Below are 14,111 nucleotides of genomic sequence, written 5' to 3'. Positions count from 1 at the left end.
ATCTTTTAACCTTGATATACTTTTAAGGTGGTATTAGGCTGACTTTGTTATTGCCTTAATGTGTTTATCCAAATTTAGGTCTGAGTCCATCACTACACCCAGGTTTCTGGCCTGGTTGGTAGTTTTTCGTTGTAGATATTGAAGCTCTTCGGTGACCTGTAATCGTTATTCTTTGGCTCCAAAGACGATTACCACAGTTTTGTTTTTGTTTAACTGGAGAAGGTTGTGGCACATCCAGTCATTAATCTCCTCAATGCATTTACCAAGAGCCTGTACAGCGCCCCGGTCTCCTGGGTACATTGTAATATATACCTGGGTGTCATCTGCATAGCTATGGTAGTTTATTTGTTGTTCTTTATAATCTGTGCCAGCGGGATGATGTAGATGTTAAACAGAAGAGGTCCCAGGATGGATCCTTGGGGAACTCCACATGTGATTATTGTAAAGTTACCTATTGACACAAAGTACTTCCTGTTCTCTAAGTGTGTTTTGAGCCAGTTTAGTTCAGTTCCAGAAAGACACATCCAGTTCTCCAGTCGTTTGAGTAAAATATTGTGATCAACTGGATCAAATACAGCACTGAGATCCAGTGAAACTAAGACCGACATTCTTCCACCGTCTGTATTCAGAAATATGTCATTAAACACTTTGGTCACCACAGTCTCAGTGCTGTGGTGATGTCTAAAACCTGACTGGAAGGCATCATAGCAGTTATTTTGTGTTAAAAAGTTATTTAGCTGTTGAAAAAATACCTTTTTTAATGATGATTTGAGATCAGCCTGTAGTTGTTCATTTGTGTCTTGTCAAGTTTTTCCAGCAGAGGTTTAATTACAGCTGTTTTAGTGGCTCTGGAAACACAACTAACACTAAGGTTCATGATCAGTAACAGGTCTGACTCCAAAAAACCTGTTTGCAGGATGTTTAGACAGGAGGAGGAGTTCAGCTGAGGTAAGATGTCCTCCAGGTCTCTGCCGTTAACGGCTTCAAACTGTGTCATGGTGTCTGAACTGGTTTTAGGTGGACACGGTACACATGTTGAACGCGCTGCTGGTGTCTAATATTTTACATTTTGTCTGTGAAGAATTTAGAAAGTCGTTGCAGATCTCAGTGGGATGAAGTCCAGTTGCCACGGATACAGGAGGGTTTGTTAGCCCGTCAACTCTAACGAATAAGACCTGAGCGTTATGATGTATTTGGTGATGATGTCAAAGAAGTAGGACTTACTGCATTCCTCAGTTGTAAATTATAAGAGTGAAGTTTCTCTTTATAGACGTCATATTGAACCTGGATTTCAATAACCTTCACCTTCCTTCCTTCCTTCCTTCCTTCCTTCCTTCCTTCCTTCCTTCCTTCCTTCCTTCCTTCCTTCCTTCCTTCCTTCCTTCCTTCCTTCCTTCCTTCCTTCCTTCCTTCCTTCCTTCCTTCCTTCCTTCCTTCCTTCCTTCCTTCCTTCCTTCCTTCCTTCCTTCCTTCCTTCTTTTTTCCCTCCCTTCCTTCTTTCCTTGTTTCCTTCCTTCCTTCCTTCCTTCCTTGTTTTCTCCTTCCTTCCTTCCTTCCTTCCTTCCTTCCTTCCTTCCTTCCTTCCTTCCTTCCTTCCTCCCTTCTCCCTTCCTTCCTTCTTTCCTTGTTTTCTCCCTTCCTTCCTTCCTTCCCTGTTTTCTTCCTTCCTTCCTTCCTTCCTTCCCTGTTTTCTCCCTTCCTTCCTTCCTTCCTTCCTTCCTTGTTTTCTCCCTTCCTTCCTTCCTTCCCTGTTTTCTTCCTTCCTTCCTTCCTTCCTTCCCTGTTTTCTCCCTTCCTTCCTTCCTTCCTTCCTTGTTTTCTCCCTTCCTTCCTTCCTTCCTTCCTTGTTTTCTCCCTCCCTTCCTTCCTTCCTGCCTTGTTTTCTCCTTCCCTTCCTTCCTTCCTTCCTTCCTTCCTTCCTTCCTTCCTTCCTTCCTTCCTTCCTTCCTTCCTTCCTTCCTTCCTTCCTTCCTTCCTTCCTTCCTTCCTTCCTTCCTTCCTTCCTTCCTTCCCATTCTTTCCTCCCTTCCTTCTTTTCTTCCTCCCATCCTTCTTTTCTCCCTTCCTTCCTTCTTTCTTTCCTTCTTTTCATTCTTCTTCATTCTAGTGTCTATAATATTGAATATTTTAGCTTTGACCGAACCCCTGGACAGGGCAGGTGTAAGATAGAAGACCTGGTTAAAGATCTCACTACTGTTTTCAGTTATACATCGTTTTAAGATCACTGCCGTTGAGACATCTGTGTGCACTGAGGTCGAACTCAAAGAAAACACAGGAATGATCAGACAGACCCACATCAGAGAACCGTCTGTGTTCGGAGTTGCTCAAGACCTAAAAATATTGTCGACGAAAAAACCTCTCAGACAGCTATTACTCAACACGGATTTGAAAGTTGACAGTTTTGACTGTGAAGTAATTAAAGCATTTGGATTAGGGCGAGCGACTGAAAAATGATTACATTCCTGGAGCATGTGTGTTTGATAGACCCCCCAGTTTGGGAGGAAGTGCGAAAGAAGTTTCGGGCCGACGTTCAAAGCCTGAAGTTAATCGGAAACAGGCTATTTGGGATTATCGTCCATTATTTTATCATTTGGTAAACATGCATGGAGGCTTTCTGTGTACCTCGCACATGCCACACGCAGACTGAGCTGAGACAAACTCGGGACCTCGGATGGACGGCCAACAAACGTCTGCAGGCTTGTTCAGACCACGGACTGTCAGGAAGAACTGGATGCTACCCATCACTTTCTGAGCTTGACTCCGCCAACCTCATGATCCAAAACGTAGCTATTTTAGTCGGGTCACGCCAGTGGTGTAAAGTAACGAAGTACAAGTACTTCGTTATTGTACTTAAGTAAGATTTTTGAGAATTTGTACTTTTATTGATACTTTCATTTTTATGTACTTTTACTTTTACTTCGTTACATTTTCAAGGAAAAAAATCGTACTTTTAATATGCTATATTTAAAATTTGACACGTCGTTACTCGCTACAAATTAAAGTCTTACATTAAATGAAAATGTAGGCTATTGCCGTGAGAACAGCACAGCGGGGGCTGATTTATGGTTCCGCGTTACAACGGCGCAGAGCTACGGCGTAGGGGTTGAATTTTGTACTTTGTACTTTTTAATTTTGTACTTAAGTACATTTTACACCATGTACTTTTGGTACTTTATTATATTTAATTTGAGGTACTTTTATACTTTTACTTTTATACTTTTAAAGTAATGTTCTTAATGGGTACTTTTTACTTTTACTTAAGTAATTTTCAAGCAGAAAATTTGTACTTTTACTTAAGTACAATATTTTTGTACTTTTTCCACTTCTGGGTCACGCTAACATTCATTCAACCTGATTCAACCTCTCCATTCATCCTCATTTCAGATTCAGTAGCGACAATCTGAGTCCTAAAGATGAATGCATGGACTAGTTTGTCATGTCTTCAGATCTTTCATCAGATCTTTTAACCTTGATATATTCTTAAGGTGGTAATAGCCTGACTTTGTTATTACCTTAATGTGTTTTTCCAAATTTAGGTCAGAGTCCATCACTACACCCAGATTTCTGGCCTGGTTGGGTTTTTTTAGGTGTTTAGGTTGAAGCTCTTCGGTGACCTGTAATTGTTTCTCTTTGGCTCCAAAGACAATTACCTCAGTTTTGTTTAGCTGGAGGAAGTTGAGACACATCCAGTCATTAATCTCCTCAATGCATTTACCAAGAGCCTGTACAGGGCCAGGGTCTTCTGGTGACATTGTAATATATATCTGCATGTCATCTGCATAGATACGGTAGTTTATTTTCTTGTTCTTTATACTCTGTGCCAGCGGGAGCATGAAGATGTTAAACAGAAGAGGTCCCAGGATGAAACCTTGGGGAACTCCACATGTGATTCTTGCCTGCTCAGTTGTAAAGTTACCTATTGATCCTAGCTATTGTTACCTCACATTGATTCAACCAGATCTCTCCATCCCATCCTTATTTCCGATTCATTAGCGACAATCTGAATCCTCTTGACTTCCTGGGACGTTGTGAAGTCCAGACCAGGAAGCGGCTTAAAGCTCTCGAGTGAGAGTCAACCGTTTACACGCCAAAGCTACCAGCCACCTTCATAGTCGACTAAAAGTGCAGAGATGAGCACCCAGCAGTAGCGGCGATGTCAGCTGCCCACGCAATTACCCCATTTCAGATGTCTTTTATCTTTTAACGATAAAATTGGATGGATCCGATCCGAATTAATAAAGGCCAACTTCTGGTAACTGGTATCGCGGCATTGTTTATGGGTCTATGTTAGCCTGATAGATCAGACTCACACCTAGAAGGATGTAGGCTCCTGAAAACGTTTGCTTATCAAACTGTCTTTTCGCGTCGGTTAGCGTTACGACCAATCAGAGCTTTGAACAAGGTGATGTATCCAGGCGGATGCAAACGAGTCAACGGGAGAGGTCATTGTGCAGAAAAGTTTGACAGAGCAGGAGAAATGGCAATTTAGTACAAAATAAACCCCAATGATGTCGTCTTTGTTCTTCATCCTCTCTTTCTCGTCCCCCTTTTCCTGCTCTGTCCAGCTGGCCCCCGGTAGGAGGGCCCCCCCTTATGATCCAGGTCCTGGATTCAAGTTTATTCCCTCCTAAAGGGGGGTTTTCCTTGCACTGTTTGGCTTAAGGTTTTTCTCCCTGTAGCACCCTATAATGTAATAATTTCACCCTATAAGGTAATAATTTCACCCTATAATGTAATAATTTCCTGAAAATGTAATAACGCCTGAAAATGCAATAAAATTTGCACTTAACTCAATCGAAAATGTAATAAAACCCAATAATGTAATAACTTCCCCAATAATGTAATAACACATCCTGACGGATATTGTAATAACATTTTTACCAATAATGTAACACCTTATTACATCATTGAGAATTTATTACATGGTACTCAAAGTCTGCAATTTAACCCAATAGTCATTCTGGTGTTTCAAGTGTATATAACGTTCTTAGATACTTAAAACACAAAATGTAGAACGCTGGGCTGAAAATGATCATATATATTACATTTGTCAAGTGTTACATTATCAGTTTTGGGGGAAAAAAAAGACCCACCTGAAAATGTAATAAATTCCCAATAATGTAATAAGGTATTACATTATTGGTAAAAATGTTATTACAATATCCGTCGGGATGTTTTATTACATTATTGGTGAAGTTATTACATTATTGAATTTTATTACATTTTCGATGGAGTTAAATGCAAATTTTAGTACATTTTCAGGCGTTATTACATTTTCAGGAAATTATTACATTATAGGGTGCTACACTCCCACTTGGGGAGTGTTTTACCTTCCATTGTTTATGTTATGTTTATGTAATAATTGCTCAGGGGTCATGTTCTGGGTCTCTGAAAGCGCCTTGAGACAACTTGTGTTTTAATAGACGCTATATAAATAAAATTGAATGGTACTCCAGCACTTTATTGTAAAAGCAACTTTACCAGATGCCTCCTACCATTTGTAAATGAGATGGGCTTCATCCACCACAGTCCCTACAAGAGTGTAATGGAAAGTACCTTAGAGGCCTAAGAGTCTCGACACTCACTCTGCAAAATCCAGCATTCAGGGCTACCGAATATCAGCTGGCATCGGGCTTCAAATCTCACTCTCGTTAGCCTGTCAGTGAAACAGAAAACACATCTTCCTTGCAAAGGAATGAGTATCTTCTGTTCAATTTTCAAAGAAAAAGTCCTTAACCAAACCAAGATGCCAAAGCTGCTATCCAGATTAAAATGTTGCTGTTGTTGTCGTATTAATCCAGCCAGAGACTCTCTACAAGGATAGAATCAGAATTTTTTTTTTTTTTAGTTTTAGTTCCCTGAATGGAGAATATATATATATTTTTTTTTAATGAAGTAGCCATATTTAATTCACATGATAATTACATATTAGTCTATATTAGGGTATTGGGATTTGTAAGTATTTACATCTATGAACCATCCAATACCATAATTCGTACAAACGAAAACATGATTCTTTTTATATATATATATATATATATATATATATATATATATATATATATATATATATATATAATATATATATATATATATTCTTAAGCTGTAAGCCATGATCAGCAATATTAAAATAATAAAAGTCTTGCAATATTTCAGTTGATTTGTAATGAATCCAGAATGTTTGACATTTTTGTTTTTTTTAAATGCATTACAGAAAATAAAGGACTTTATCACAATATTCTAATTTTCTGAAACAGTCCTGTATATATTGTAGCAGTGTGAGTGCCACGGGGGCCCGACTGACAGGATGGAGAGACACAGAGTTTTGTGCAGAACCCTTTTTATTAGACCCAAATCACCGCCAACACGTGCACAAGCACCTCAGCATACCAGCAGCAGCTCCTCCGACCCCTCGCTGCTGTCCAGCTCTGCTTATATAGGCAGGCAGGGTGGAGAGATCCACTCAGGCGGATGGGACACAGGTGCGTGTGTCCCATCCACCTCTCCACCCTGCCACAATATAAACGGAGAATAACATTTAACTCACTGAAAAGCTGAAATGAAAAACTTGACGGTGTCTGTGGACGATCCAGGACAATAACGGCACAACGAGTCATCATTTGAAAGAAGAGATTAGTCCCTGTTTGGTCAGATGATGAGTAGCTAGAGCAATGACAGCTAGTTATTTGAGGCGATGCAGATGTCACGCCTTAAAAAAAAGTGGTTTTATGTCATTTTAACAGGTGAAATGCAGGAAATGTAATCTCCTGTACAGTTGCCACGGATGTGAAAAAGGAGAATGGAAATGGACTTTAGAGACTGCCCCTAGTGGTCGTTTGAGGAAATTATTTCCCTGATATCGTCTTCCCAAAGCAGCACCAGAGGTCGTCCCTTCGTTGGGACGGCGGTTGTGTTGTCGTATCTGCTCCCCGTCTCTCTGTGCACGCCTCACCCGCCTTCACCACCCTGTTATTGTTGCCACGCTGCTGTTGTGTACCCACCTGCACTCTCTTTAGATAGCACATGTTTGATTCCCCCCCACATGTCTCTGTGTGTGTGTGAGTGTGTGTGTGTGAGACCACTCACTGTGCCTCTCTTTCTTCCTCTGTTTCCTCGCAGCATGTGATTGCCATCCCGTGGGTGCCGCTGGCAAAACCTGTAACCAAACCACAGGACAATGTCCCTGTAAAGACGGCGTGACTGGTATCACGTGCAACCGCTGCGCTAAAGGCTACCAGCAGAGCCGCTCGCCCATTGCCCCCTGCATAAGTACGTGGAACCACCCTTTACCATGTCTGCCTCCCCCCTGCAGGGCGGCCCTACCTGTACACTTGCACTTATATTCAAAAAGCATGTTCAATAACCCCAACACACCACAGATTATGGCTTTTTTTTTCCTCTTTCAGACAAGATTTTAGTGTTTAAGTCCTCATGTTTTAACAATTTGACTATAAATCAGCCTCAGATTGGTCTTAATTCAAAATACAGTCTTGTTTTCTACAAAAATAAGAATAAAACACCATTTAGCTGCTGCTTTCGTCATTTTAAGACGCTGCAAGTTTAATTCTGGTAAGAAATAAAACCCCACATGCATGATATTCTGCAACTTAGGTCCAAATAAATACATCAAGTATTTCACAAAGTTGGAGTTGATGTTTTTGAGAGATTAACGGCCGAATCCTTCACCGCCCACTTGCAGACTGGCAAACCAAAAGCTCGCCAGCTCCCGTGCCAGTAAATCCCAGCGAGTCCGTGGACATGTTCACCGATGCCCAGCCATAAATCTGGTTTGGTTGGACCGTTACGTAGCGCGGAGGGGAAGTTGCTGAAGCCTTCGGCTTCTGCTGCCAGCAATTGTTTCTCTTGTCGTTGAAATTGTCAACAAATGTAAACACCGTTCGTCTGATTCTCATCCACGCTGCTACATGTTCGGCGTCGAGGGAAGGTTTCTAAAGTCTGACTTTGCTTGATCCAAAAAAAAAGGGCTTAATTCTGTCTTCCCCCCTCTCACACACCAAACCACCAATGTTGCACACCTTTCCCCCGATGTGTCAGCTCTGTCTCTGCTTGCATCTTTGATACAGGCTCTGTGGGTTTGACTGATGTTTTGATGAGCCTCTTCTCTCCGTCCTGGCTACGATAACAAACACGACTTATAGGTGTCGTATCTCCATCCTGCTCCTTCGGAGATAAGAGGAGCTGGAGGAACGATCCACGCATCGTTTCTCGTAGGTGACAACACCCCCCACTTATAACCCTAGTACTGTCTTTGGGTCAAAATGACCTAATTCTCCTGTTCCTTTTTTCTCCTGCTCTCTCCTTCTTCTTCCCTTCCTCTTTTCTCCCTTCCTTCTTCCCTTCCTTTTTTCTCCCTTCCTTCTTTGTTTCTCCCTTCTTCCTTCCTTCCTTCCTTCCTTCCTTCCTTCCTTCCTTCCTTCCTTCCTTCCTTCCTTCCTTCCTTCCTTCCTTCCTTCCTTCCTTCCTTCCTTCCTTCCTTCCTTCCTTCCTTCCTTCCTTATTTTCTCCCTTCCTTCCTTCCTTCTTTTCATCCTTCCTTCTTTTCATCCTTCCTTCTTCCTTCCTTCCTCTTTTCTTCCTTCCTTCCTCTTTCTCCCTTCCTTCCTTCCGTCCGTCCTTCCTTCCTTCCTTCCTCCATCCGTCCTTCCTTCCTTCCTTCCTTCCTTCCTTCTTCCTTCCTTCCTACCTTCCTTCCTTCCTTCCTTCCTTCCTTCCTTCCTTCCTTCCTTCCTTCCTTATTTCTCCCTTCCTTCCTTCCTTCTTTTCTCGCTTCTTTCCTTCTTTTCATTCTCCTTTCCTTCCTTCTTTCCTCCTGCTCTCTCCTTTTTTCTTCCCTCCCTTCCTTCTATCCTTTTTTTCTCCCTTCCTTCCTTCCATCCTTTTTTTCTCCCTTCCTTCCTTTCCTTGTTTCCTTCCTTCCTTTCCTTGTTTCCTTCCTTCCTTCCTTCCTTCCTTCCTTCCTTCCTTCCTTCCTTCCTCTTTTCTTCTTTTCTTCCTTCCTTCCTTCCTTCCTTCCTTCCTTCCTTCCTTCCTTCCTCCTGCTCTCTCCTTCCTTCTTCCCTTCCTCTTTTCTCCCTTCCTTCTTTCTTTCCTTCTTTTCATCCTTCCTTCCTTCCTTCTTTTCATCCTTCCTTCTTTTCATCCTTCCTTCCTTCCTTCCTCTTTTCTTCCTTCCTTCCTCTTTTCTCCCTTCCTTCCTTCCATCCGTCCTTCCTTCCTTCCTTCCTTCCTTCCATCCTTCCTTCCTTCCTTCCTTCCTTCCTTCCTTCCTTCCTTCCTTCCTTCCTTCCTTCCTTCCTTCCTTCCTTCCTTCCTTCCTTCCTTCCTTCCTTCCTTCCTTCCTTCCTTCCTTCCTTCCTTCCTTCCTTCCTTCCTTCCTTCCTTCCTTCCTTCCTTCCTTCCTTCCTTCCTTCCTTCCTTCCTTCCTTCCTTCACCTGAAGACAGCACAAGGGTTAAAAGGAGAAGAGGACGACGGACTCTTCCAAGAGAAAAGGGCTTTCAGGATGTTTTCATATGGAGAAAAAGATTGACTCAAAACATTTGTGTGTTCGTATTATCTGACTTGTGCGTGTGTAACCTGCTTGAAGTTACGGACAAAACGATAATTACGAAAAAGTCTCCTACACACACAAATTTAAATACGCACGAATCCCCTGATACACACGCACAAAGCTATAAATGCACAAATGGTTTTGAGACTCTTTTCCTCCAAGAAGCCTCACAGATTCATCCGTCCATGGTGCATTTAAAGACTGGTGGAAAGCTGGGTCATCTGAACTTTCATCTGAGTCAGGTGTTATTTCCCTCGATATTTAGTGACCTACCCTAAGTAGGTAAACCTACCCTAAGTAGGTAAACCTACTTCAGACCACCTTAAAACATCTAATTACATTTGTAAGGCTCATATATATATATATTGCTATTATTATTATTATTACTATTATTATTATCGTCATCGTCGTCATTATTGTTATTATTATTATTATTTTGTGTAGACTTATGATACTTCATTTGTTTTTTTTTGTATATTCTATTCTGTTCAAAGGTGGGCAAGATAAGCTTTATGCTTCAAGCCCAGACCTTTTCGGTCAAATAATCACAATGTTGACCAGGGAAAAACCTGTGTTATCTTGTTTGTTAATTTTTGTTTGTGATTGACAGAAATAAATATTTACTAACTACTAACTATATGCATATGTGTCCATATAAGGAATTACAGACTATTACTAAGTAAAGGTGTTGTAACCATAGGGTGCTGAGATATTCTTTCTTACACAGGCCCACAATGTTTCACAATTTAGAGTTTAGAGTTAACTAAGAATCGAGGGAAATAACGCTTTAGATGTTTAGATGACCCAGCTCTCCACCAGCACTTAAACGCACCATGTACGGATGAATCTGTGAGGTTTCTCGGAGAAAAGAGTCTCAGAACCATTTGTGTGTATCTACAGATTTGTGTATATGTATTTAACGATTTGTGTGTGTAGGAGGCTTTTTGAATTCGTAATTATCGTTTTGTCGGTAACTTCGAGAAAGTTACAAAAACACAAATGTTTTCAGTCGATTTTCTCTCCATATGTTCACACTTGTAGTTTAGCACTTATGCTCTGCGGAAAAGCAGAGGTTTGGTTTGGTTGTAGAAAGGGTTGCAAAATTCCGTGAATTTTCAAAGTTGGAAACTTTCCATGGGAATTAACGGGAATATATGGGAATTAACGGGAATTAACGGGAATAAATAAGAAATATAATGGTATTAATGTTTAACTTGCAAATATTAAATAAAAATTTATTAACACAGTGGCTAGCTAGCTGGTAAGTTAGGTGCTAATGTTTGGATATGATACAGTTTGTTTAAATTACCCTCAATTTCCAGTTAATTCCCATACATTCCCATAAATTCCCAATAATTCCCATTAATTCCCATAATTCCCATGGAAAGTTTCCAATTGGAATATTTCCAAAATTCCCCAGCTTAACTTCCCATGGAAAGTTTCCGTAAAGTTTCCGGAAATTTACCGGAAATCTTCCACCCCTTTGCAACCCTAGTTGTAGAAAGTCTGTTTTTCATGTTTCCATGTCCATTTAACACCAAATGGACCTAAGAGACGGACCAGAAGAAATGGGGAAATGTTGTCTGGGTTGGTGTCATCGGAGGGGATTTCAGTTTTTACACACCTTGAAGTGAACCGAGCCGACAAGGCAGCCAGACCAGGGGTCATGTTAATAGAAGCGACCCGAGAACCAAAGGAAACTCCAAAAGAAAGACAAAAAAAAGACCAAAAGAAACTAAGTTCAAAAGATGAAGAAAGGGCGAGTTTACCGCTCAGCGTGGCGCCCAGGAAGTCAAGAGGACGTTTTGCAGCCAAAAGGATTATAAACTTGTTGGAAGAAGAAACAAGAGTTGGGGGATTGAAGACTTGGAGGACTGCGATGACTCTGAGTCTGACCACAAGAGGCATCATGAGCCAAGTTAGCAGGAAGTAGGGTTGCAAAGGGGTGGAAAATTTCCGGTAGATTTCCGGAAACTTTCCGGAAACTTTCCATGGGAAGTTAAGCTGGGGAATTTTGGAAATATTCCAAATTAGAAACTTTCCATGGGAATTTATGGGAATTATTGGGAATTTATGGGAATTTATGGGAATTAACTGGAAATTGGGGGTAATTTAAACAAACTGTATCATATCCAAACATAAATGTAAATATTTATTTTGTCATAAGCAGATATCCATGCAAGATAATACAAAAACATGACATTTCAACAGATTTAGTAAATACTAACTCACCCCACTCCCCCACCCAATCAAAAAGTAATGCAAGTTAAACATTAATACCATTATAGATCAAATATATTTACCCCATAATATTATCAAAACTTACTTGACTTTATATAGTCCGTGGGCTCAAATGTGTGGCTTCAATAGTCTTGTGCTTTGAGCTCAAATGTGTGGCCTCCAGGCCTCAAGAAATCACCTGTGCATGTGATGGAGGAATGCACAGTGCATGTAGGGGGCGTGGCCTCAATAGCCCTGCAGTAAGCTGTGTGCATGTGATGGAGGAATGCACAGTGCATGTAGGGGGTGTGGCCTCAATAGCCCTGCAGTAAGCTGTGTGCATGTGATGGAGGAATGCACAGTGCCTGTAGGGGGCGTGGCCTCCAGGGCGTAGCCCTGCAGTAAGCAATGTGCTGTGTGCATGTGATTGAGGAGTGTACTTGCATTAAATCTGGTTGTTTTAGCCAAGACTATGCTACAATATATTTCCCCCAACTATATTTAAGTTCCCTGTTAAGGGCCAACCTTCAATTCTGTAAATTTCTTATTTATTCCCGTTAATTCCTGTTAATTCCCATATATTCCCGTTAATTCCCATATATTCCCGTTAATTCCCATGGAAAGTTTCCAACTTGGAAAATTCCCGGAATTTTGCAACCCTAGCAGGAAGAGATGGGCGTTTAACAAACACAATCATAAATGCCACTGCTTGATGTTCCCTGTGTGTTTGTCATTTGGTTTGTTGATGGTCGGCTGACATGTCAAGACTCTCGGCTTCATCCTCCAGGTCTTCAATCCTCCGCTCTGCGGCCGCAACAAAATCCACCAACTGTTGTTTTTTCACCGTAAAATTTGGCCAAACTGAACAGAGGGATGTTTTTCTGTGACTTAAGTTGGAGCTGTCACCTCAAGCTTGATTTAAGACGGGATTCATTGGACTCAGAGATGCAGGACTAGATATCTATCACCGGAGCATTTAGTCCTGTCAGAAGTCATCATTACGTCATTACTTCAACCTGTGCAGGAAGGATTACTCGGGTACTAATACCTGGGTAATAGTAACACACCCATTGATCCAAATATACCGTCTGGTGAACGAGTATCTTCTGCCATATCCTGTTTAAAAGTAGGTAGCTGCTTCTTTTCCTAGTCTGGAGTCGCTTGAAGAGGCACTTAGGTGCGTTGTAGTCGGCAAATCTCAAGTGTTTTCTTAACGAGGAGCACTTGAGATCGAGAGGAAGGTCAGAGGCCGCCGTGAAACTGTGGCAGCGGTTTATCTCTGAAGGTTGAGACGGAAAATAAGACGGCCGTCGGCTGCAGCGCTCAGTTCTCCATCACCTGGATCTGGACCTGGATCATAAACCTGACTCTCCGTTGCATAGCCCTGCAACATCTGCAACATCTGCAGCACTGCATTGCAGCTTCCCTCCTCACAAGGTGCCGTTGTCGTGATCTCCAACCTCCTGGCTCCCTATTAGGTCGGTTGTAGCCCTATTAGGTTGGTCTTTGTAGCCCTGAGGGTGAAATTAAAATCGGTGTCGGAATAGGAACCCTCAAAAGATCCCGGGTCCTTAGAAATGTTCCCGCAGCCACATCAGACCTCTGACGGTGGATTTGTTCCACTTACTGCGACTATTAGTGAACTTTTGACCTGACTTTCGAGCTGAAGATTAATACGAGTCGGTTTTAGTGAAAAAGTCCCCTTTTCTGGACGTTACAGAAGCTGCAACCATTTATTTCTACATGCTGGAACCCGTCTTTGTACAAATGAGTATAAGGACTTTCTCAGCATGTTATTTATGTGAAGAAAAGTCACTTAGGGACTCCCAGGTTACAAACACAACTCCTTTCCATCATAATTTACTCTTTTAGACACAAAGAAGGATTAAAATTTAGAAAAAAAGAAAATCTGAAGCCTATTTTTCATCATCATAATCGGCCAAAAGCACTAAAATCTTGTCTGTAGATGAGTAAATAAATCTGAATTTCCCAGCTTTAATTCTGTACAAATATGCTCCCAGAGATACGGTTTCCAGATGCCGGGGAACTAATCCGTCTCTGTCTCTCTTCTCTTCCCGGAGTAGAGATTCCAGTTTCCCCTCCGACGACCCCGGCCAGCAGCACCGTGGAGCCGTCAGGTGAGCAGCTCCGACTCAAACACCACATCAGCCGTGAGCTGCACGGACGGCCCTGACGCCGGTCCTCCGGACACAGGGCTCTTCCATCCCTTCACTTCCTCTCCTCCTTCAGATGTTGTTTCCATTTGAGTAAAAACAGGATAAATTGCTTCCCACTTCATCAATATTGAATCCATCAGCAAC

General features: G+C 41.7%; 1 protein-coding gene across 1 annotated transcript in view; it reads left to right on the top strand.

Annotated features, from left to right (window-relative positions):
• LOC133455123 (netrin-1-like) overlaps positions 1 to 14,111 on the top strand; it is a 462,555-nt gene that overhangs the window by 419,404 nt on the left and 29,040 nt on the right. The window contains exons 5-6 of the mRNA XM_061734036.1: positions 7,120 to 7,269; positions 13,875 to 13,928. Of these exons, the coding sequence (XP_061590020.1) occupies positions 7,120 to 7,269; positions 13,875 to 13,928 (204 nt within the window). The remainder of the gene's footprint in view (positions 1 to 7,119; positions 7,270 to 13,874; positions 13,929 to 14,111) is intronic.

Source organism: Cololabis saira, chromosome 1 (genome assembly GCF_033807715.1).
Source record: "Cololabis saira isolate AMF1-May2022 chromosome 1, fColSai1.1, whole genome shotgun sequence".
Classification (NCBI taxonomy): Eukaryota; Metazoa; Chordata; class Actinopteri; order Beloniformes; family Belonidae; genus Cololabis; species Cololabis saira.
This window is presented reverse-complemented; position numbering and strand designations above follow the sequence as displayed.